The sequence below is a fragment of the Plodia interpunctella genome, chromosome 12 (genome assembly GCF_027563975.2).
Source record: "Plodia interpunctella isolate USDA-ARS_2022_Savannah chromosome 12, ilPloInte3.2, whole genome shotgun sequence".
NCBI lineage: Eukaryota > Metazoa > Arthropoda > Insecta > Lepidoptera > Pyralidae > Plodia > Plodia interpunctella.
The window spans coordinates 641,425-667,754 of NC_071305.1; the positions used below are offsets into that span (position 1 = coordinate 641,425).

Sequence of the window (26,330 nt, forward strand, 5' to 3'; positions counted from 1 at the left end):
TACAAATTTTAAAAGTAACTCATATATATTTTTTTATAACATCACCCAATACCTAAAATTAGAAAATTTGTTTATGAGTATGATAAATCCTGAAGACAATGACATTCTCGAAGTGAGAAATATACATTATTATAAGAGGAACACAATATGATAATACCAAATGATAAAAGTATTATAAGTATCTGACTGGAAAGCATGCACATTAACTTATCAGTTGTTAACTAACCCTGTGGCGATAGCGACGAGTTCTAGTAAACTGACGTGCATAAGGATAGAGAAAAGTGGAGACGACTGACATGCCTATCGACCTCACATAAAGTCAGATAAGGGTGATGACCGGGCAAAGAAAAATAACAACAAAGATGTGACGAATACTTGGGACATAACAGAACTATCTTGTCCAAGAATATACATCAATTACCCAGAGCAACCAGCAATAGTGACGTACTGGATTCACAGGTGACTAACAAAGTTGGCAGTAATTATAATGTCAACAGTGGAAGCAGAAAACCCAGCCAACAAGTTTGGAAGTTAAGAGCAACCATCGTATGTATAGTTGTTGTTCTTGATTCTGTTCAGTTACCAAACGGATTCCGTGGCGCGCGCACGCATAGCAAGATTTTAAAGGTTATCAAAAGTTTTTTTCACATAAAGCGCGCTAATTTTGATAATAAATAACATAACTGTTAATAAAGTAACTGTTAATAAAGTGGGTAATATAATGGCTAGTGTAAACGCAAGGATGATGGCGGGAAACAAAAGTGAAGTGAAACCTTTGAACATGTCAGATGTTGAGATGATTTTCGGCAAACCCGATGGCGGGAAAAATGAAACTGTGCATATGGTGGTCAATGAGAAGAGAAATGGTACTCTGGTAAGAAGGTTTCTCATATATTTTGCAATGAATTTTTGAAGGTTTCATAATGTTTTGTAATTAAGAAGTTAACTACCTCAACTTCTATTATACCTAAATAGAATGTGTTTTCAAGTTTGTTTTTAGGGGGTAATCTTTAAAAGTACTCAAGGTATTTCCTAATTTTTTTAAAGTAGGAAGCTACATTATTCCGAAGTGACAGGGTAACTTAATCTCGATTTCTCTTCGGAGGCAAAACCCTCATATGGATGTAAAGTATATCGTGTTAATGTCCATACTGTTGCCCGTGGAGAAGTTCGTTGCTCTGGGGCCAATAAATACTCGTATGTAAAGTCTCAATTGCTACGAAATGTACTTATTACCATAGAAAGACATAAAGTTTTACCTTATTTAGGAGAAAAACTGAAAAACGTTACGTATAATGAACCAAAAGTTTTGTTGAGTTTATTTTACTTATACTTAGAGATATTTTTCGAAAAACAATACAACTGGATCTAAAATATTAAATTGAGAAGTACCTAATTTTCTACCTATTTTTCTATAGGTCAAGAACCTAGGAAATAGAAAAATAACATGGCTCTCGTGACTGTAATTCTCGAGTTGACTGACTAACAACTCCAAACGAACGTGAGATATTTCAGAATTGTTTGTTTACTGGGGAAGTAAAAAGGAACTTACTCTAATGGAGGGCTAAAGTTAGTTAATTGGATTCCTTTTAATCATTGTTATGCAAAATAATTATTACATTGAATAATGTAAAGGGTTTCTTAGATAATGACGTCATTACAGATGACAGGTTCTACATTACCCATAAGAATTTAAACACAGACACAAATTTGGCAACAATTAACGAAATATTATATTATATACATAATATTTGTCCTGTTTACTTTATAATGGAGTGTTAATTAAATATGTGTCTAATTATTGACAAAGAGATTACTTACCTACTTTAAACAATCATATTCGATTGGTTCGATCTAAGTTTTGATTTAAGATCTGTTAAATAACTATTAAAACACTAGAATAAAATGATTAGATATGGTTTACCTGATTAAAATCTGTTTAATGTGCACGCACTCTTCCTATAGTCTGGTAAAGAATACAGATTGTTATTTATTCTAAGATCTAAAGTAAATAACTAAAGGTAATGTAATACAAGTTGAAAAGCCTCGTTTTACCCGAAGGTAATCGTTATTTTACTAGCAGCTCGTCCCGGCTTCGCTCGTGTATATAGATAGATAACGCCACAAATTATTTTTATGATACGAGTATGCAAGCATGATTAAACTGTTCTTATCGTTAAATTTAGAACAAATCAAAGGTATTGAGCGTTGATCGATGATGAAGTCAGGAATCGGAACCGATCAGAACCTGTTTCGTGGCATACATGGTGAAAACATTCCAGCATCACTCGTTTCGTTATTGCTAAAATAATACGAACTTTAGTGAAATCTGTGAGATCTTTAGTTTCACCTTTCTCGGCAATATTTGTTTTCTCCTTCATTTGAGAATTCAAATAATTTATTCAGAAATTAGAACTTCACAGGCACTTTTTCACGTCAATTTTTATATTAAATAGTTATTTCTCACAAGATACAAACTACTGGCATTTCGGAACAGCCACTACCGTAAGAAACTCATTTGAACAGTGTTGGTCACTATCTTTACCATTATTCGATTTATTTTCTAATAATTTACATACTTCTAATGTACATAAGGTTTCTTCTCATCCCGTTTGTTGCTTCGGAGCCCAGGGTTCCTACTATTCCTCCTGCTATCCGCACGGTTTTAGCATCCTCGGTTGTCAGACTACGGGCGCGCATGTCACCCTTAACACCCCTTGACGACATCAAGCTTGCAGTTCTTGGCCCTTCTACCAGCGCTATCTCTATGATCTATTCTTGATTTCTTAATTTAAAATTCATAAATAATTTATTTTCAATTCTTAAAAGACCTACATTTGTTAATTGACGTTCTTGGAGAAAAGGCTGCGGTGAAGTTTGTTGCGCCGCTTCTTCTTCACCTGCGCTTTGGAAGTCGGCAGTAGACTTAGTTTAAGTATTTTTTTGACGTCAATAAGTGATGTATATCATCCTAAATTGTATAAAGAATTTTGAGTTTGAATTTATATTTGTACTTTTATTTTATTTTTTTAAAATTGTAATGAAAGTACTTACTTAATATTAATTACCTTATATATCTAATTACGGTACTTAGTTAACTACACCTAATTTTTACCTTTCAAGGCTAAATTTGTCAATAAAATATCTCTTACTTCGATTTCTATCGCTTAAGTGATTTCAGTAGTGGAACATTTAAACTTGGTCAAGTTATGTAAGTAACAAAGTAATGTTAATTAACAATCAATGACAAGATACGTTACAGTAAACAGCTCACCGGCCAACTCGAAATCATTGTAAATTCACCGCTATTTCCCCGTGATAGAGGTCCAAGAAAAGCTTAAAATGCACTTGGCTGTAATGAACTGATGAGTAACTTGAAACATGATATACATATACCAGCAGTACTGTTCGGTCATCGACCCCGCCTCCACAGTTGATTCAAATGCTTACCGTCACGTTATCACGTAATGTGGCCTTGAAATTCGGCTTTGTATTAGCTATTGATACAACCTCCATACATAGCCTCTCATCTCTGTTTCTATTCTATTGCTCAGTGACTGAAATTGTTTTGAAATATTATTTGAAACTAGGCAATATACTTACGTAGATACCCAGTTCAATTCTTGAAACTAGAAACATAAATCTTATGTTAAGTGATCTTAGTCTAGAGCGAATATGAAGTGAAGATTTTAAATGCTAGGTGCATTGGTCATACCCGTGTAGTGAACCCTCGAAGAGTTAGTTGTATTTTTATAATCGACATGTTATAGCTAATCCTATGATCATTATCAAATTGCATTATGTAAGAATTCAACGTACACTAAATAGCTGGCTATGGATTTTTATTTATTAAACAAACAATAATAAATGAATGAAATTAAAATTATTATTGAGAATATACAACGCATTGTTCTCTCTCTTACAAAGAGGGTTCGTTAGATAGACAGAATAAATAGATAAATAGATTTAACTAAGTATATCAAAACATCCATCTACTACTTAAAAAATATCACGACTCCAGCTTCAAGTTAACATTCAGATCCATTAGTAATTGATTAGCAACAAGAATTTTCTCCACGGTAAAAAAAAGCCTGAATCTTAATTTCTATGAAAAACTGTAACTCATGCGTCCATTCAGGTGAAAACTGGGTTTTCATTACGAGTGTAGAAATCGGTGAGTCAGAAGATTTACGAGAAATCTGGTGCGAACGGACGCACAGACGCACCGCGGTGTTGTGTGTATTTGTATGGTTAATGTCGTGTCTCGTGATCTAGTCGGTTTACTGAATTTCGTATATCTTCCTCATATTAATAATATATACATCACATTAAATTTCTTTAGATATTTTTATAAGTATTTATAAGTTATTTTTAAGATAATTAAATTTATAATATTTTTAAGATAATTTATTTTAAATTAATATAATATAGTTATTATAAATACGTAAATGCAAATTAATAATAAAATACTGAAAATGTTATTATTTTAGACAATATTAAGTATGTACATAAAATTATTCCCGTAACTGCTCTGTCTTGGAGCGATGTTATTATGAATCAAAGGGTGGTATCGCTTTTTACTTCTTCTACATATGTATATTTGCGATTGGTAGAGGTGAACTTATTACAAAATAACTTCACATAAATAAATACTAAAATTAAAAAAAAAAAAGGAATCAATGTTGTGTCGAATGAGCAAACTGCAAAAGAACAAAGAAGGCGTCGCACAGTGACGTAATGTTTTATTGATTCATCAAGTGTGTCTATAAATTGAAATTATCTGTAACTAAGTAGACGTTACAGTCCAAGAATAGCAAGACGAGATAAAACATTTAAAAGCTAAATCTTCTAATGGATGATTTAATATGTTTGGCATGTCAGTATCGGCGGTACAAATCGCATGCACATAGGTGCATAATTATGCAAATATCTCATCCCTTATTATGCATGCAACTAAATAACACCTGTTAGTTGTGCGTTGATTTATTGAAGATTATTTTGTTGTCGTATGTTAATCTTAGGTAAAGCTAAATAAATTAAGGGAACGGTATATTCCAGAACTAGGTCTGGCCATTAAGCCATTCATTCTTCTTCTTCTTTTTTTTCTTTATAAAATCATATTACAAGGCATTAGAATAGCATATAGCGTATATTGTTTTATGCTTATTAAAATTTCTACAGGGGTTCTATTCTACCGGAATGCATGTTAGTAATTAAATAAAGCATTTGATATGTGAAATTTAAATCGAATTTTGGTAGAATACATAGCGGTAAATATAATAGTAATTTGTCTACAAAGAGATTAGAGGACACCCTTATTAGAGGAAAGGAATGAGATGAGATCTAATAAGAGGAAAAATCTGCAACAGAAAAGTTCTTTCGGGAAAACTTTCATAGGAAATGCAGACGAGAAACAATTCTCGGAACATTTGATAATTTGGCAGATTTTCTTGTACTATTTATAGATGGTGACGTTTAGTTTTATGTAATCAGCGGCCGTGACTTCTGAAGTCGGTGTCAAACACACTGGGTAAGTCGGGGAAAGTGTACCAACGAAACGCAGTCTCCCAAATACTGGCTTACAACATATGATCAAATACGGATGAGATTCAAGTCGTGAATAACTAATGATCAAAAATTAAATTTAGTAGTTATGTTTTATATTAAACGTACATACTTATAAAAAGTCTTTATTCAACGGATAATCATTGACAATTGACGTTCTTGCAGAAATGACTATACGTTGGTTGCGCTGATTCTTCTTCACTTGCGCTTTGGAAGTCGGCAGAAGACTAAGTTTTAAGTAATTTCTGACAATATACTAATAAAATGCTCATTATACTTCACATTTACAATAGGCCGCTAACGTAATTATTTTAACAGTTTATACCTATTTACTGCGTACGACACACGTATGGCAGTAGTCATGTCTACCCTTTAAAGCCTTCCGCATTCAAACATCCGGCACGAAGGACCACAACGTAGATACATTTATCTATTTCTAATTAATGTAAAAATAACTTCTAATCGGAAGTATGATTTTAGGTGTGTGTGATTGCTTATCTATTTCAATGACAATCCATTAGTGATGAAGAAATTTACCACGAGAAGTAACCGTTAGGGCATAGCATGATTTAATAAAATCAATCTTTATTATGTATGAAAAGTACTTTGAGTCATATTATGTGGCACGAGTAGGAATCGAACCTGAGAATTCCGATCGCAGGGCGTCTTAACCACTATGATCACCAACCTGTACCTACTTTGGGACATGGGCGGACTCATTACTTTGACCTTCGTGACGTAGGTAGTGGCCGGCCTGGATGGATGGATGGATGGGCCTGGATCTGGAGGTCCTGTGTTCGATTTCCTGCGCGGGCAAATATTTGTACCAGTGATCACATATTCTGCGGTCTGGGTGTGTTGTGCCCGTTTCTGTATTTATGTCCATCGGACCGAGTTTGCTTAGTGTGGGCAGTTGAGTGTTGTCCATTTATTTTTATTTTATCACTTAGTCATTAGCGTATTTTGGCTGACGCAAAACCCAGGAAAAATATGCCTAAAGTAATTAATTTAATGGGGAAACTAATTAAACTGTGAAGACTGGCAGGGACTCATTGTGTTGACCACAAGTCTGATAAGGTTCCTAAAGTAAACTGTACCAGTTTGAAAGACGGTCTGTGGGTCAATGTCATTTGGTACAAAAGTGTAACAATAGGTATCTTTGCGTTCATTAGCCTCATTATTAAAGAATAGTGTATTTTGGCAGCAAATATTAGCATCTTCATTAGTAGTTGAGATATTTTTTGCGTAGATTACTGTTATAAACAAAAATTCATTGCATTTGGTTACCTATTTTATAACACCAGTTCAACTACTCGTATTTACATAGGAATATAACAGACATACGAAGTTCAAGTCAACAAAGAAAATAATCATATTTTGTACTTGAATGTACCACTTTATACTCTTTCATAGTTGTTCTTTTCTTTCCGTCTGTATTCTTCTTTCTTTCCAGCATCAATTTTCCAATGTTTTCGAGGTTTCCTCATTTTAGTCATTCTTTTTTCAATATTAAATTAATTGCGTAATCGTAGAGGCCTTTGTCTGCACGCAATGTCCCGTTGCTCGCCGCAATTTGGGCCCACTGCACGTTGCAACCAGCGGAAGCAATTATCACAATTCACCTAATTAGTCATAATACTCATTCTGGGAAAAACCACACTATCCTTAAAAGGATTGCCGCAAAGTTGGGAATTAGATGGCTGTCCTGTTGATGAGTAAGTCTGTAAGCTGCAGTTTATCAATACCAAGTATTTGGGATTTTAGTTACACCTAAAAGAATAAGAAACATTTCTAGACATTTGTTATTATTCATAATTCTGTGATCAAAGCAGCACACTTTAGAAACAAGTTGAAATGTTGAAAGAAATGTCTATGAAATATCAGGTCAATTTCATCTTGCTGAAATAGTTATAAAAGAGTTAAAAAAGTGTTCCAGTTGTATTTCAGCGGTTTTTAGACATTGTCTAGTTCTATCAGTTGTAGACCTATACCTATATCACAATTTCTATTAATCAAAGATCACAAAATGTGTATTTAGTTTTTCAGAAAATAATCTTAACTAGTCAGAATTTAGTCAGGTAGGTACCTAATTCCTAGTTAATTTGTTATTATTATGTAAATGTGTCGTAAGAATAATCTGGTTCTATTTGATGACGTGAGAATTTCCGAGGTATAGTGACGTCATTATGATGTGTTGGGTTGTTGGAGAGGAAGTCGGGCCTTATTAGATCAGGTTTGTCGATGTCATTGCATAGGTACTTATTGATTTAGCAAACTAGTTAGTAAGACATTACAAAATTATTTGTCCAAATTTGTTAAATGTAAATACTAATATCTTAGGAAGAAAGAAATGCTAGCAGCGTCCTGTGGTTTCATTATCATTGATAAAAATTCGAAATTAAAAGAATATTTAGGCTATTTAGCTGTTCCATGATAATGCCGAAGGCTTTACGGACGGACCCTGGGTTCTATGCTCCATGGCGGATTACCCATGGAATTAGTAGGTACTGTTCTACGATATACTTATTAAATCCATGGGCATACCGAGAACACAGATTAATACTGCACCTGTCAGACTTAATGAGAATATTGTTGATTTCAGCATCCAGTGACCCACGGCACGGGCAATGGTCAGGATTCTCCACCAGTCAACCAGCCGCTGTTGGAGCCAGACAGAGGGAAGCAGGCGCCGCCTCTCGCTGGTATGAAACATTGTTTTAACATCACTCTGTCGCATGTATGCACTTTTTTATGACCAAATCAACTTTTTTACATAAATAAAAAAACACATTATTCGTCTACATCAAAGCCATCACCATGAAACCGAGCGTTATTTATCCAGAATATTTTGTGGTACACATTTCCTTTATACATACTACCTAGAAAAACTTGAAAATTGGATACCTAACTACTGATTTAAAGGAAGGTGAAAAAATGCATGCATCTACGAATTTTTTCACAATCATATAATTAAGAGCTACAAGATTTTATCCCAAGATAATTGCATTAATTATGTTTACCTAACAAAGAGATCTATTTTTTATTGTGCCGATCAGCTTGTACAGTCAACAGCACACCAAGTGACCCTGAACTCTGAACCTCTATGGTGCGGTAATAGCGACGAGTTTGCAATGCGTTTGGGTAGGTTGATGTGCTGTTGACTATACCCTACAAGGTCTCAACAGTCAGACGTCCTAACTATAGATTTCCTATTACTTAGACAGGCTTTTTGCAGCGGTCAAAAACATGGTTACAAAGATGACCGAAAACTTTTCGTTTTAAACTGGTTACAAAAAAAAAGATAAAATTTATCTTCTTTTGTAACCGATTACTAAATATACTTACATAGGAGGCCAAAAGGGTTTGGCGGTTAATTTTTTTTTAAACAATTTTTATAAATGCGATTTTTCTTACACTGCTTACAAACATTGTCCTGTCCTGTAAATAAAAATTAATAAAATTGCCATGTCATTCTAAAGTTAATGTTTATAATACTAGTGGATTATTCCCCATCTTCCCTGCACTTGCAGGCCCAGAGATCGACGACCTGGACGACGAGAAGCCGGATGTCACCAACAGCAAGCCGTACCCGGGCGTTGACGACGGCTTGCTGGACCCCGACGACAAGACTACGCAAACTGGATCTGGATCACACCACGACGGTAATGGCGGTCATTGGTTATGTCTTGAAAATTGATATGAAAATATTTTTATTGACTTACTTACTTTTGATTACAACCATTGGTAAGAAACACTCCTTTTAAATAGGCTTCGCTCGGGTAAAAACAATAAATTACACACCTAAACCTTCCTTAAGAAACACATTATCTATCGGTGAAAACCACATGAAAATTCATGCAGTAGTTTTTGAGTTTATCGCAAACAGACAGACGGACGCGGCAGAGGACTTTGTTTTATAAACCTACATAAATACCTATAAGCTATAATTTACGTAAGGGGACACCGTTCTTCTAAGGGTTACAGGGTTTTTGAGTAAAAAAGATATTTTTTATGTCTAGTCCCTTGTCTATTGTTAGGTATGTCTTGGTCATAGACAATCTCTCTGCTAAGTTGGCACCTCAAGGCATAAAGCGTTGGAGCCCGCTTTCGTACTTATTCTAGTCACTACAATGGAGTCTAGAATATAGAAGTCTAGGTCACAATCATCGGCTGGATAAGAAGGATGCGCCATATCATATCTGGACACGTGACAATGAAGTAGGTAGGTACTACTATTGTTTCTCATAATATCTCAATTAACGTGAAACAAACGATTAGGCACGAAAAGATCTTTGATTAGTTTCCACGAATTCGAATCAGAATCATTTGTTTTTTTAATAGATTTTTTTCCATAGATTAACATAAAATATGGTAGTAATATTTTACTTGAATTTACGCAGTTTGTCTTTATTATTATCATAAAAGTTTTAGGCCAACGGTTATCGTGACATATCTGACGACCAACAAGGGATGTGGTTTCAATGATAAATGCAAATTTATTGCTGTTATCAGCAATTGTGTGCTACTTACTTGGCGGTTAATTAAAGGAAGGAATAATGACACTGTCTGCCACGACAACATAACTTACCTATTGCATTGCTGCATTCACAGTTAGCTATAAAAATAAAATAAAAACATAAAGTCACAAACTTATCAAGAAAAATAAAAAAAACATGCACATATATTATTAGTTTTATAATATAATTATCATTCTCTTATTGCAGCTCCCGTCAGGCCCCTTAATTGGTTCTAATTCTACGAAAATACGTGTATTGTACATTAAGGGCGCAATTAATGATTTGATAAAGTCCATACTTAATCCATACCCATACTAATATTATAAATTTTAATGTGAAAATGACAAATCGAGAGGTGAGGTGATTTTTTGCACGGAGATAGTTGAAGGGCAACATAGAGAAGCCACGGCCAACAGCTTGTTTAGTAAATGTACCGTACATTTTTCTTATTGAAGTAAAATCCATAGCCCTTTACCCCAGCAATGTATGCAGGAAATAAATGATTTTTTTTTTTGTGAGATTGACTTTACACACACTCATATCTCCTTGATACAAACCAAAGTTTACATTAACTGTTAATAAAGAAAATCTCCAATGTTAGTGTACTTAATTATTGTGGTAAACCTGATGTGAGGCCCGGTAACCATTTACAAACTGCTCTGCAGACATCATAGATATGACTCATCGATCAACGCCCATACAGTTTTTTTAAGACTGTACGCGGCTACTTGAAGAATGCGCTAAAAATAATTTAGCAATCATCAAACAAAAAATTGAATTGAAATCTTGCAACACGTTATGAAAAAAATGTCACCAGTGTAAGTACATCTATATCATTATAGAAATTTCATCGAAATCGGTCCAGCGGTTTACGTTCCCGTGAAAGCGGAACAGACAGACTAGCATTTATAATAGTTGTATATTCATATAGTATCATGGACTAAGTGTTTAGTATGAATTTCTTTCCTGAAAGAGATTGCACTTGGGATAAAGCGCCTATATTGTACACCTTTCTACTACCTAATTCTGTTTCTTAAGTTTTTCAGCCTAGGTACATGCTGGGTATTGGCCTTTAGGCGTTCCTGTTATTATATCTTGTTCCGAATGTTTTAAAATGTCAATATTTTTTTCTACTAGTGGCTTTTATAGGCGGCATTTACATCCCCCAGTCATCACCACATTTAATTTTTTTATTCTTTTTCAGATGGTGACGTGGACACCGAGCTGCCAGTCCCGAAGAATGACGAAGGCACCGGCACAGAAGACGGTAATCCGTGGTGGGGGCACGACGAGGCCGACTTTGCTTATGGTGACTGACACTAATCCACTCTGACCACAGTCCGAGTCACTCCATTCTTTCATTATGCATTTTTTCGATTCAAGGAAGTTACGATTACGGCGAATTACTTATATCGTACTTTATTTAAAATTTTCTGGACGTTTTGGGCTTTGGCACTTGATGAACCGGTTCAATTAAAAATATAGGTAAATGCGATTTCACTCATACAAAGTTAAAAACTAATTCTTGAAAATTATCCGCGAGAGTAGGACCATTGTTGGTTCCTGGTGTCCTTGTAATGAATGAATTGGATTTTACTTATTCGAAATTAAAAAAAAAATCCCTTGAAGTTGTCCTCTAAAATGAATAATATTGGCAAAAAAATGGATGCACTGATTGGTTATTAGTGATTATATTTTAATGTTATTGATATTACATAATGGACAGGGGAATGCAAGGTATTGCACAATAGAACTAACAAGTGATTAGGCGTTCGCATGATAGTGTTGCATGGCTTGCAAATGTCTGTTATCTTTATGTATCTACATATGCAATTAAGTATTCAAGGTGCAAGTTTCTTGACGATCAATATACCGTGACTTCATCTTGAGATGTGATCGTCGTTTGTAAATAATGAAGCATGAAAATAGTTCTGATGATTATTTTAAAATATTCTTATACTAGCAGCCCGTCCCGGCTTCGCGCGTGTAAAAACATCAGGAATCACACTATCTATTGATGAAACAACTGATCATGTTTTTCAGTTTATAGACTTTTCTTTTAAAAATTCACGGCACATTATCTTTAGTCTTTTAAGAGGCTTACGTACATCAAATCCGTAGAGGCCCTTTGGAGTTTTGATGTTGTATTTGTAGGTTCCCGCCAAAACCCGCTCCCGGATATACCCATAACATGATATGCCTATAAGCAAGTCTCGGGAGTGCAAACTGTTGCAGGTATTATCATGATTATCCATGGTTACTTTTGTCCAAGTCACACTGTCAAAAATAGTATGATACTATTTAAAAAAATAGTTTAAATATACTACGCACAGTGCATGTCACAGGTGCATGTAAAGCCAGGTTGTGCATGCTCAAAACAACCTCTCCTTAGCAATTAGTTTATTTTTGTAACGAATTTACTAAACTATCTGTTTGGTTTGCAGATGGCACCAGATTTGAAATTGAAGATCGGGTGGGATCTCCTCTGCCAGGATTGGTGAGATTTTTTTTACATACTTTAATATTAGTAATAATAATTACACAAAAAAGGATCATTAACTAGGTACTTTCGTTAGAACTGTTGCAATTTATATAGCGATAGGTTTCTGAAAGAAGAAAACACGAGAAATAAAATCATACAAGCTATCATAAGTATTTCAGATACTAACACTTAATAGATGTAATACCTACTTTCAGAGTTCAAACTCTAATCCCTTGGGTCTTGTCGTTTATGGATATGTTAAAGAATATGTTATCGTTGATTTAGTATACCATAATACAAGTCTCGAATTTACTTCAGGGCTAACTCAATCTGTGTGATTTGTCCCTATATATTTATTATTTGCAGATTCCAGACGTGAACACTTACCAGCAGAAGAAGAACCTCGCCCAGGGCATGATGGACCTGGCGCTGTTCACGGCGAACACCAACCAGCTGCGATACGTCATCGAGACCTCCAGCGCCCATCCCTACTACTATTTTAGCCTCGTCTCCATCAGCTTCAGTCTTATCTTGCAGGTACGACCGAAAAAAAACAGTGTATATTTGTAACTAGTTACGAAACAGTTATTAAAAGTGTATTTTCGTAGCTAGTTATGTAAATAATAGGTACGAAAGTGTACGCACCCCAATTCTCTCTTCTTTTTCACTTTGCAAGCAATCCAGAGAAAAAAACCTAGGCTTACTAGGCATGTGGGTCAATATCCTCCTATGGATATCGTATGAGGCGAGAAAGGGACACTAGCCTGGCTGAGACCATCATGAATTGCAATAACTATATAAATAAACAAATTATCGCCAATTTTACTGGTTATCCTCATTGAGACAAAGCGGCGCGATGCGACGCGAAAATGTCAAAGAAAAATCCCTAATAAAGGTCAGTTCATCTGTCTGTCGTGTTTTTCTTCTTTACTTCGCACGGTCTTCGGCAATAGAAAAAAAAATTACCTATAAAAGTAAAATTCAGATAGAACATTGCTCAAAAGTTGCTTGATCGGTTTTTAACATTGTTCAAAAGTTGCTTGATCGGTTTTTAACATTGCTCAAATGTTGCTTGATCGGTTTTTCACTAACCGAATCATATTACAATATCTCGACAACACTATAGAGCCTTAATTCTTATAATATCTGATTCTCAAAATAGCAGATTATCAAAACAGCAATTGTATTTTTTCCTTAGAGTAGTTAGGACTATTACATTACTTGCTTCAGCGTAATTAATATTGTCCTTATTCACTCCACAGATAGCAGTGGGCATTGGGCTGATCCTAAACAGCCGATACAACGTAAAAGACGATAAGGACATCTGCAAAGCGGACAAGATCAACAATATGACAGTATTGGGTATCTTCCTCATCACAATCGTGAACGTCTTCATAGCTGCCTTCAGTGTAGCCCCGATCACTACTGCTGCGCCAGCCGGTGCCTTGTCTGATCAACAGGCAGGGTCGTAATACAGAAAGTACTAGTAACTAGTACGGCCACTCCCTGCCCTCCCGGCTAAAGTGGTTTAGTGTAGTGTGCCGTGCAATTTGCGCCAGCTGCCTCACGTGTTCCCGAACGCACTGAGTTTGTGGTATTTTGGCGTTTTATGTCACTAATAGAACGATGACATGCACAGACTTTTGCGAAACATTAAAAAGGCATTTTTTTCATATATATTTTATCAGAAGTGTTCAGATATCATAACATAGTCAGTAGTAAAATCAAGTTTTAACCCTCTTCGTCTAGGCAGACTAGTCAGGTCAGGTATTTTGAGGCCGCGGAGACTAATTTGTCTGTGATCCTGGACAGTTATGTACTCGTATTGTACTCTATCTACTTAGTCCAGATTGAACTCTTTACTACAAAACCCCCAGTTGTGAATGAAGTGGCAGTATAATCTTATAGATGAATCTCAAATAAAGATCTTGAAAAATAAATAGAAAATTATTATTGTATATGAAAAATAACTTTTAAATAGTTTTTTTTTAAATGTACATAAAGTTATTATGACCAAATCGACTATTCATACATTGAATGTATTTCTTTCAGAATTTTAAGTTTTTTTTTATTGTTAATACAGAATTTTAAGTTTTTTTTAATGTATACATTTAATTGTAAAATATAATATTAAGAATCTCGTCTGTATTATTTATAAAAATAAGTCGTTAAGCTAAAAGCTGCTTGTTGTAGTTTTGTTTATTATTGTATGTCATGAATATTGACATAGAAACTCAATGTGGTGCTTCTTAGATCTTAAAGATACTTAAACGTACCATAAGTACTTATGAACAATTTAGGATAGTCTTTTTTACTATTTATGATATTCAAAAATTGTGCTTCAAATAAAGTAATCTTTGCTATTATTACAAAGAGCGTTTGTAGCCTAAGATGCCACAGCACCCTGTAATCTCTTTCAAGATCTCTGTACATAATATAGAAAGTAGATCCACAATACTGAAGTGATACTTTGGGTATTGTATAATGAACTACCTACCATCATTATAATAAGTAGATTAATTTGATACTAATTTAAAGTAACAAAACAGCTCAGCTATTGTAATAAGTTTAAATATGAATATTTGCATTTCAATATCAATCCGTTGGTAACCGTATTTCCGTCATGTTGTTTTTTACAATGTTTATTAGATTTCAACAGTTTCGTCTAAACATATTTGTTTTCCCAACTACACCAACGGACTGAAAAGACTGTGATAAAGACTGTATACTCATTAATACTTACACAGAGAATATTTGACATAATGTACTAGAATTAAAATTATGATTGTCTTTGTACTAACATAATAAAAAATAATAAATAAATGTAAATAATAAACAAATTATGTAAATAAACTTAATCTAAACAAATATGTTGTTTCATTCTTGTCATTTTTTTAGTATCGTGAAGTCCATTTCCCGTCCCATGATAAAGGTAAATCAAAGGCATTCTAAGTACGATATCGTCCTTACATTATAGAACCTCTGTCGTACAAAAAAAGAACGCTGCGACTAGGCTAAGTAAAATATTTAACTTTTGTTTAAAACGCTAAATTCCAAGGTATGAATTGTGGTAAACAAATGAAAGACAAAAATCTTCAGAATCCAAATGTATTGAATACAAAACAAATCTAGTAAATTGTCAGGTGGCAATTTTAAAATATTCTATTATAATAATAGTTAATAGTAAGGATCGCCGTGCGCGTATAATCACTATATGTTACAACGGGCGCCGGCGCCGGCCGACTTAACCTACGATACATATGTACCCGCTGGCGCTGGTATATACGAACGAGACAATATTTAATAGGGTATATAGATTGTGTGCATAATTCATTCTTCCATTAAGAACATCAAAGTTGGATTTTATTCATTGGCAGAAATTCAAGTAATGTTGAGAAACTTGTACATGGACATATAGAAAGGTGCATTAATCTTTCCCCATGTGTCTGTCCGCCCAAGCGCGCGCGGGCACTCCCAGATTTTATAAATTTATATACTAAATCAATTTCTATTCCATATTAAATATTCCTTACAAACGCATATTGCCTCCAGTTTCGGCACCACGCCGTATTGCTGTTGCGTTACATTTTTTTTTTCTCCGTTTTTTGACGACTCCCGAGCGATGGCGCACAAAATTGCCCGAAGCAAAATTGCATCCCAAAATATATTTCGGAAAAATGATTAAAGTAACATTAAAAATCTATACATATATAGGAACAAAAGGGTTGAAAATAAAAATAAAAATGCTCTAATAAATAGCCGTCCTAGAGAAAGCTTAGTACTTTTATTTATTTATTACGTTGACATGGAATCACGGGGGAAATAGTTGCTTACATTAATTCTAGAGGGCGCTCCTTTGATTGCTACATTACTGCCCCGATTGTGAAGAAAAAGATGCAGTATTGCTAGATTTAAGCTAAATTGCTTCTAATTGGATAGGACAGAAGATTGATATCAATTTAAAATGCATTTATAAAACAATCCGCATATCTCAAAAATGTCGAGCAAAATTAGTCCTCTTTATAAACGAGTTCCAAAATCTGATAAAATCTGAATTTTGCCCAAATCATTCATGTACCGCGCACATAATCCAAAATGGCGGAAAAATGGCTAATTTTTGTAGACACATAACATTATCTATCTGCTTTATTTACTATTCCAGTGTCAAGAAACGTTTTTACAGTATATTGAATAAAGGGACTTCTAACATCGATATTAATAAATAGATTATTTGAAGGCGCATAAATATATATCCATAGATTTTTTTACTAGAACTTGTCACTCAACATTTAACGTCTTTGATATTACGTTTCTCAGTGGAAAGTTTATCGAATTTATAAATCTATGGATCATCCACAAAAGGACACGTTTATTCTTGGACAAGAAGTAGGAATTTCATCAAAATGTATTCTTTAGAAATAAGATCAAGAAATAGATTTTATAAGGAATTTTTTGATAGATTTATCCGTGAAAAGTGAACGTCCCCTTTTATGGAGTAAATGTAAAAACATTTTCATTATCTTTAGGAGTCTACGCCAGACATTCTATTAAAAATACTTCAGACCGCAGAATTCTGAAGCTTGATAGATTCACTGTCAGATATGAAAATATTTTTACTCAACGTATGGCGCGTTTGACTTCATGTAAATGAGTTTTATATTTTGTTTACATTGGCAGCTAATTGACGCGAATAATGATCTTGATTAAACTTGTCTCATTCTATGCTGACCTAATATACATTGTGTCTGTTTTCATTTCATAAATAATAAAATATTTACTGAAATTTTAAGATCAGACAGATGTGGAAAGATTTTCTTTTAACCAAGAATCAATAAAGTATAATTTTATTTAAGCCATATTGTAAATGCAGGATCTATGTATTTGCTTTGTCGAAAAGCAAAGTATATGATGATGTAATGATATCGATAAATAAGTATAGATATCGATGTGTAAGCTAGATCACGTTAACGTCAACGCATGCGTTTTCAGAAGTATAAGAATATATATACTTCAACCGCACCGCTCCCACCCGGTAAGATGACGTTCATTGTAAAGTGGGCTTTAAAGTGTTCTCTGTAGGTGTACTTTACATTGACAACACATTAGGAGAGCGTTGTAGTCTCATCTTGTCAATGTAAAATATATCTACAGAAGAGGTATTAAAGCTCACTTTTCAATTAACGTTATCGTGCCGGGTGTGAACGATGAGATAGAAGTGTGCTATGATCTTATAGTTATGTAAAATACGGCGTACGGGCATTAATATCTATATAATATTTTCATTCAAGTGTGGAAATGACGTTGTTAAGTTGATTGTAAAATTGCCCAAATTTGCAATGTACTTAAATGGTTTCGATATATGTAGAAACGACTATAGTGTACGATAGTGTATAGACTGCAGCATGGTGTAAAGTAGTGTAGTGTTGTGATCTAAATGGCATCGATATCGACGTCGACGTCGTCGTCGTCGTGGTGGTGGTTGGGTTTGGGCGGCGCGGTGTTGACTGCTTTGATGGGGGTCACCTTGGCGCGGTCGTCGTATTGGATCTGGGGACAATGTTCTTCTTGTTGATTCTTCTATAGGCCATGGAACATTTTTTCGAATCATTGATTCGTTAACATTGTTTATTTCGATGAAGGAATTAAATACAAAACGGCGGAATTTACACAATAAATAAATTGTGTAACGTTGGATATTTTGTAAAGTGGCAACGAACCTATTATTATACATGTTATTATTGTCAATTCCATTAAAAATTCGCTATTAATTACATTGATTTAATATGAATGATATCAAACTTACATATATATTTACAGGATAATCCTCATACTATGAATACATCAATCTATCTTCCAAAATCACATCAGAATGAATGATGCTAGTTATATTACAAATGTACAAGATGGTGGCGCTAGTGAGCCGGACGCCTTTAAAGGCAGTGGGAGCCCGTGGGAATGCGGAATCCCGTTTTGAAAGACAAGGACAGAAAAACGTGTCATTTGAAAGCCAGTGCCAGTCCAGCGTAGCCTTCCCTTGCACGCACACTCCAATAGTTAGTGGAAGTTCCCTATTTTTATGCATACAATTTTATGTCATAATTTAACATGGCATACTTTTACTTATCATAATAATAGTTACGCACAATATTAATTTGGCATAATGGTTTAGGCACAATTTATTTACGCATACCTACCATAAGTATAACAATTTTAAGCATAATATTCTAAAGCATATTTGCGGCTTCTGGGTGGCCCAAGCGCCACCCCGCCGCACCCTAACCTTCTGCTACACTATAGCTTTATGCAAATCAAAATTATGGTAAAATACATTAGCCTAAACTATAATTATGCTTATTGAAAAGGTATGCCAAAAAACAAGTATGTCAAATAGTATATGCCTAACTCGTCATGCTAAATTAAATTAGGATAAAAAAATTATGCGAAAGAAAGGGATCCCGTCATGGGAAGTGTATGTCGTGTTGTGTGTATGCAACAAGGCGTGAAGTGTGCTAACCTCGATGTCCTCCTCGCTGTTGTCGCTGGAGTCCTCCTCGGCGTCCTGCAGCCAGTCGAGGAAGGGCTGGGCGCGGCGGCGCACGTCCGCCACCACCTCCTTGCTGCCGTACTTGCGCGACGGCTTCGACGCCCACTCCAGCAGCGCCTTCTCCTCCACTATGTCGCTGTCGTACAGCAGCTGCGCGAAAAAACCACGTTGTTTTTAAACCCCGACGCAATTAGAGGGGTGTTATAAGTTTGTCTGTTTGTTTGTGTACGTGGCACCGTAGCTCATCATCAGGTGAACTGATTTAGATGCGGTTTTTTTATTTGATAGCTAATTTTTATGCGGTGGTTCATATATGTTACATTGGACATGGTTAATTATGTTTGATCAAAATCTGTTCAGCCGTTCAAAAGTTGCAGCGAAATGAATATTGAAAGTCAAGGGCTTTTTAATTTGTCTAACAAATAAACTTGTTAAGCTTCTCTTACCGCGCAGATTGCCAAAAGCAAACGACTATAAACTAGAAATTATTCTCATAGGCGATGGGTTAGCGACCTACTATCACCAACATATTGATATTAATTCTACCAAGATGTTCTCAATCCGGCCTTCGAGTTTTGTATATTTTAGCTGTGCCTTAACTCTTAAGGCATAAAATGAACCCTGTTACATTATTTTGGCTTATAAAAATTTTCAATCTTATCGAATCTTGAACTTTTGGACTTCACCTAGTACAGAGGCAACATTTTAGAAGCTCTAGAATCATAGAAGTCAATTTAGATAAAAGAAAGAAGTGTATGTACTTCACGTGCCAAAAAATAGCTTGAACGGTGTCATTGCTGGTCGCGAAGCTCAGTTTACTTTCAATGGCGGTCCGCGTGAGACAAATGAAGCGTTGTTTGATAATTAACTGTTCAAACACCAGTGACAAAATTGAAGCTGGTAATCGAGGTATTTCCTTCCATCGGTAAGTAACTATTTGTCCTTATCTGTTACTAGATGTAGACCGGGGTTTCGCTCTCGTGGGAATTTTGAGATAAGCTATAACCTATAGCAATCTTGGATAATGTACCTTCCTAATGGAGAAAACATTTGTTAAAATCGGTTCAGTAGTTTCGGAGATTACCCGCGTCAAACATATAAACTTCTTTTATATATTTTTTTGATAGTTATAACATGTCATGCGTGCAGCACGGGAGTGTAGTGTGGTGTGGTGTCAGCACTGACCTTGAGTATGGCGGGCACCTTGGCCGGCAGGTCGGCGTGCAGCGCGGGAGTGTAGTGTGGTGTGGTGTCAGCACTGACCTTGAGTATGGCGGGCACCTTGGCCAGCAGGTCGGCGTGCAGCGCGGGAGTGTAGTGTGGTGTGGTGTCAGCACTGACCTTGAGTATGGCGGGCACCTTGGCCAGCAGGTCGGCGTGCAGCACGGGAGTGTAGTGTGGTGTGGTGTCAGCACTGACCTTGAGTATGGCGGGCACCTTGGCCAGCAGGTCGGCGTGCAGCGCGGGAGTGTAGTGTGGTGTGGTGTCAGCACTGACCTTGAGTATGGCGGGCACCTTGGCCAGCAGGTCGGCGTGCAGCACGGGAGTGTAGTGTGGTGTGGTGTCAGCACTGACCTTGAGTATGGCGGGCACCTTGGCCAGCAGGTCGGCGTGCAGCACGGGAGTGTAGTGTGGTGTGGTGTCAGCACTGACCTTGAGTATGGCGGGCACCTTGGCCAGCAGGTCGGCGTGCAGCGCGGGAGTGTAGTGTGGTGTGGTGTCAGCACTGACCTTGAGTATGGCGGGCACCTTGGCCAGCAGGTCGGCGTGCAGCACGGGAGTGTAGTGTGGTGTGGTGTCAGCACTGACCTTGAGTATGGCGGGCACCTTGGCCAGCAGGTCGGCGTGCAGCACGGGAGTGTAGTGTGGTGTGGTGTCAGCACTGACCTTGAGTATGGCGGGCACCTTGGCCAGCAGGTCGGCGTGCAGCACGGGAGTGTAGTGTGGTGTGGTGTCAGCACTGACCTTGAGTATGGCGGGCACCTTGGCCAGCAGGTCGGCGTGCAGCACGGGAGTGTAGTGTGGTGTGGTGTCAGCACTGACCTTGAGTATGGCGGGCACCTTGGCCAGCAGGTCGGCGTGCAGCACGGGAGTGTAGTGTGGTGTGGTGTCAGCACTGACCTTGAGTATGGCGGGCACCTTGGCCAGCAGGTCGGCGTGCAGCACGGGAGTGTAGTGTGGTGTGGTGTCAGCACTGACCTTGAGTATGGCGGGCACCTTGGCCAGCAGGTCGGCGTGCAGCACGGGAGTGTAGTGTGGTGTGGTGTCAGCACTGACCTTGAGTATGGCGGGCACCTTGGCCAGCAGGTCGGCGTGCAGCACGGGAGTGTAGTGTGGTGTGGTGTCAGCACTGACCTTGAGTATGGCGGGCACCTTGGCCAGCAGGTCGGCGTGCAGCACGGGAGTGTAGTGTGGTGTGGTGTCAGCACTGACCTTGAGTATGGCGGGCACCTTGGCCAGCAGGTCGGCGTGCAGCACGGGAGTGTAGTGTGGTGTGGTGTCAGCACTGACCTTGAGTATGGCGGGCACCTTGGCCAGCAGGTCGGCGTGCAGCACGGGAGTGTAGTGTGGTGTGGTGTCAGCACTGACCTTGAGTATGGCGGGCACCTTGGCCAGCAGGTCGGCGTGCAGCACGGGAGTGTAGTGTGGTGTGGTGTCAGCACTGACCTTGAGTATGGCGGGCACCTTGGCCAGCAGGTCGGCGTGCAGCACGGGAGTGTAGTGTGGTGTGGTGTCAGCACTGACCTTGAGTATGGCGGGCACCTTGGCCAGCAGGTCGGCGTGCAGCACGGGAGTGTAGTGTGGTGTGGTGTCAGCACTGACCTTGAGTATGGCGGGCACCTTGGCCAGCAGGTCGGCGTGCAGCACGGGAGTGTAGTGTGGTGTGGTGTCAGCACTGACCTTGAGTATGGCGGGCACCTTGGCCAGCAGGTCGGCGTGCAGCACGGGAGTGTAGTGTGGTGTGGTGTCAGCACTGACCTTGAGTATGGCGGGCACCTTGGCCAGCAGGTCGGCGTGCAGCACGGGAGTGTAGTGTGGTGTGGTGTCAGCACTGACCTTGAGTATGGCGGGCACCTTGGCCAGCAGGTCGGCGTGCAGCACGGGAGTGTAGTGTGGTGTGGTGTCAGCACTGACCTTGAGTATGGCGGGCACCTTGGCCAGCAGGTCGGCGTGCAGCACGGGAGTGTAGTGTGGTGTGGTGTCAGCACTGACCTTGAGTATGGCGGGCACCTTGGCCAGCAGGTCGGCGTGCAGCACGGGAGTGTAGTGTGGTGTGGTGTCAGCACTGACCTTGAGTATGGCGGGCACCTTGGCCAGCAGGTCGGCGTGCAGCACGGGAGTGTAGTGTGGTGTGGTGTCAGCACTGACCTTGAGTATGGCGGGCACCTTGGCCAGCAGGTCGGCGTGCAGCACGGGAGTGTAGTGTGGTGTGGTGTCAGCACTGACCTTGAGTATGGCGGGCACCTTGGCCAGCAGGTCGGCGTGCAGCACGGGAGTGTAGTGTGATGTGGTGTCAGCACTGACCTTGAGTATGGCGGGCACCTTGGCCAGCAGGTCGGCGTGCAGCACGGGAGTGTAGTGTGGTGTGGTGTCAGCACTGACCTTGAGTATGGCGGGCACCTTGGCCAGCAGGTCGGCGTGCAGCACGGGAGTGTAGTGTGGTGTGGTGTCAGCACTGACCTTGAGTATGGCGGGCACCTTGGCCAGCAGGTCGGCGTGCAGCACGGGAGTGTAGTGTGGTGTGGTGTCAGCACTGACCTTGAGTATGGCGGGCACCTTGGCCAGCAGGTCGGCGTGCAGCACGGGAGTGTAGTGTGGTGTGGTGTCAGCACTGACCTTGAGTATGGCGGGCACCTTGGCCAGCAGGTCGGCGTGCAGCACGGGAGTGTAGTGTGGTGTGGTGTCAGCACTGACCTTGAGTATGGCGGGCACCTTGGCCAGCAGGTCGGCGTGCAGCACGGGAGTGTAGTGTGGTGTGGTGTCAGCACTGACCTTGAGTATGGCGGGCACCTTGGCCAGCAGGTCGGCGTGCAGCACGGGAGTGTAGTGTGGTGTGGTGTCAGCACTGACCTTGAGTATGGCGGGCACCTTGGCCAGCAGGTCGGCGTGCAGCACGGGAGTGTAGTGTGGTGTGGTGTCAGCACTGACCTTGAGTATGGCGGGCACCTTGGCCAGCAGGTCGGCGTGCAGCACGGGAGTGTAGTGTGGTGTGGTGTCAGCACTGACCTTGAGTATGGCGGGCACCTTGGCCAGCAGGTCGGCGTGCAGCACGGGAGTGTAGTGTGGTGTGGTGTCAGCACTGACCTTGAGTATGGCGGGCACCTTGGCCAGCAGGTCGGCGTGCAGCACGGGAGTGTAGTGTGGTGTGGTGTCAGCACTGACCTTGAGTATGGCGGGCACCTTGGCCAGCAGGTCGGCGTGCAGCACGGGAGTGTAGTGTGGTGTGGTGTCAGCACTGACCTTGAGTATGGCGGGCACCTTGGCCAGCAGGTCGGCGTGCAGCACGGGAGTGTAGTGTGGTGTGGTGTCAGCACTGACCTTGAGTATGGCGGGCACCTTGGCCAGCAGGTCGGCGTGCAGCACGGGAGTGTAGTGTGGTGTGGTGTCAGCACTGACCTTGAGTATGGCGGGCACCTTGGCCAGCAGGTCGGCGTGCAGCACGGGAGTGTAGTGTGGTGTGGTGTCAGCACTGACCTTGAGTATGGCGGGCACCTTGGCCAGCAGGTCGGCGTGCAGCACGGGAGTGTAGTGTGGTGTGGTGTCAGCACTGACCTTGAGTATGGCGGGCACCTTGGCCAGCAGGTCGGCGTGCAGCACGGGAGTGTAGTGTGGTGTGGTGTCAGCACTGACCTTGAGTATGGCGGGCACCTTGGCCAGCAGGTCGGCGTGCAGCGCGGGAGTGTAGTGTGGTGTGGTGTCAGCACTGACCTTGAGTATGGCGGGCACCTTGGCCAGCAGGTCGGCGTGCAGCGCGGGAGTGTAGTGTGGTGTGGTGTCAGCACTGACCTTGAGTATGGCGGGCACCTTGGCCAGCAGGTCGGCGTGCAGCACGGGAGTGTAGTGTGGTGTGGTGTCAGCACTGACCTTGAGTATGGCGGGCACCTTGGCCAGCAGGTCGGCGTGCAGCACGGGAGTGTAGTGTGGTGTGGTGTCAGCACTGACCTTGAGTATGGCGGGCACCTTGGCCAGCAGGTCGGCGTGCAGCACGGGAGTGTAGTGTGGTGTGGTGTCAGCACTGACCTTGAGTATGGCGGGCACCTTGGCCAGCAGGTCGGCGTGCAGCACGGGAGTGTAGTGTGGTGTGGTGTCAGCACTGACCTTGAGTATGGCGGGCACCTTGGCCAGCAGGTCGGCGTGCAGCGCGGGAGTGTAGTGTGGTGTGGTGTCAGCACTGACCTTGAGTATGGCGGGCACCTTGGCCAGCAGGTCGGCGTGCAGCACGGGAGTGTAGTGTGGTGTGGTGTCAGCACTGACCTTGAGTATGGCGGGCACCTTGGCCAGCAGGTCGGCGTGCAGCGCGGGAGTGTAGTGTGGTGTGGTGTCAGCACTGACCTTGAGTATGGCGGGCACCTTGGCCAGCAGGTCGGCGTGCAGCACGGGAGTGTAGTGTGGTGTGGTGTCAGCACTGACCTTGAGTATGGCGGGCACCTTGGCCAGCAGGTCGGCGTGCAGCACGGGAGTGTAGTGTGGTGTGGTGTCAGCACTGACCTTGAGTATGGCGGGCACCTTGGCCAGCAGGTCGGCGTGCAGCACGGGAGTGTAGTGTGGTGTGGTGTCAGCACTGACCTTGAGTATGGCGGGCACCTTGGCCAGCAGGTCGGCGTGCAGCACGGGAGTGTAGTGTGGTGTGGTGTCAGCACTGACCTTGAGTATGGCGGGCACCTTGGCCAGCAGGTCGGCGTGCAGCACGGGAGTGTAGTGTGGTGTGGTGTCAGCACTGACCTTGAGTATGGCGGGCACCTTGGCCAGCAGGTCGGCGTGCAGCACGGGAGTGTAGTGTGGTGTGGTGTCAGCACTGACCTTGAGTATGGCGGGCACCTTGGCCAGCAGGTCGGCGTGCAGCACGGGAGTGTAGTGTGGTGTGGTGTCAGCACTGACCTTGAGTATGGCGGGCACCTTGGCCAGCAGGTCGGCGTGCAGCACGGGAGTGTAGTGTGGTGTGGTGTCAGCACTGACCTTGAGTATGGCGGGCACCTTGGCCAGCAGGTCGGCGTGCAGCACGGGAGTGTAGTGTGGTGTGGTGTCAGCACTGACCTTGAGTATGGCGGGCACCTTGGCCAGCAGGTCGGCGTGCAGCACGGGAGTGTAGTGTGGTGTGGTGTCAGCACTGACCTTGAGTATGGCGGGCACCTTGGCCAGCAGGTCGGCGTGCAGCGCGGGAGTGTAGTGTGGTGTGGTGTCAGCACTGACCTTGAGTATGGCGGGCACCTTGGCCAGCAGGTCGGCGTGCAGCACGGGAGTGTAGTGTGGTGTGGTGTCAGCACTGACCTTGAGTATGGCGGGCACCTTGGCCAGCAGGTCGGCGTGCAGCACGGGAGTGTAGTGTGGTGTGGTGTCAGCACTGACCTTGAGTATGGCGGGCACCTTGGCCAGCAGGTCGGCGTGCAGCACGGGAGTGTAGTGTGGTGTGGTGTCAGCACTGACCTTGAGTATGGCGGGCACCTTGGCCAGCAGGTCGGCGTGCAGCACGGGAGTGTAGTGTGGTGTGGTGTCAGCACTGACCTTGAGTATGGCGGGCACCTTGGCCAGCAGGTCGGCGTGCAGCACGGGAGTGTAGTGTGGTGTGGTGTCAGCACTGACCTTGAGTATGGCGGGCACCTTGGCCAGCAGGTCGGCGTGCAGCACGGGAGTGTAGTGTGGTGTGGTGTCAGCACTGACCTTGAGTATGGCGGGCACCTTGGCCAGCAGGTCGGCGTGCAGCACGGGAGTGTAGTGTGGTGTGGTGTCAGCACTGACCTTGAGTATGGCGGGCACCTTGGCCAGCAGGTCGGCGTGCAGCACGGGAGTGTAGTGTGGTGTGGTGTCAGCACTGACCTTGAGTATGGCGGGCACCTTGGCCAGCAGGTCGGCGTGCAGCACGGGAGTGTAGTGTGGTGTGGTGTCAGCACTGACCTTGAGTATGGCGGGCACCTTGGCCAGCAGGTCGGCGTGCAGCACGGGAGTGTAGTGTGGTGTGGTGTCAGCACTGACCTTGAGTATGGCGGGCACCTTGGCCAGCAGG

General features: G+C 41.3%; 2 protein-coding genes across 8 annotated transcripts in view; one reads left to right on the top strand and one right to left on the bottom strand.

Annotated features, from left to right (window-relative positions):
• The first annotated feature begins 237 nt into the window (after positions 1–237).
• NijA (Ninjurin A) lies at positions 238–15,432 on the top strand. 2 transcript variants are annotated; one of them, XM_053752649.2, is made up of 7 exons: positions 238–874; positions 8,168–8,267; positions 9,096–9,227; positions 11,287–11,391; positions 12,527–12,579; positions 12,931–13,101; positions 13,827–15,432. In XM_053752649.2, exons 1-7 carry the CDS (start codon positions 722–724, stop codon positions 14,034–14,036), a joined length of 924 nt encoding a protein of 307 aa, XP_053608624.1. In that variant the 5' UTR covers positions 238–721; the 3' UTR covers positions 14,037–15,432. The 2 variants fall into 2 exon arrangements, with proteins under 2 accessions (XP_053608624.1, XP_053608625.1); XM_053752650.2 differs by having other exon boundaries at positions 11,287–11,349.
• Positions 15,433–15,656: 224 nt separating this feature from the next.
• Positions 15,657–26,330, bottom strand: part of eIF5 (eukaryotic translation initiation factor 5) — a 42,727-nt gene continuing 32,053 nt past the window's right edge. For all 6 annotated transcript variants that reach the window (XM_053752644.2, XM_053752647.1, XM_053752645.1 and 3 more), the window contains 2 exons: positions 19,079–19,258; positions 15,657–18,111 (listed from right to left, as the gene is read on the bottom strand). In XM_053752644.2, coding sequence (XP_053608619.1) covers positions 17,995–18,111; positions 19,079–19,258 — 297 coding nt within the window. In that variant the 3' untranslated portion in view covers positions 15,657–17,994. The remainder of the gene's footprint in view (positions 18,112–19,078; positions 19,259–26,330) is intronic.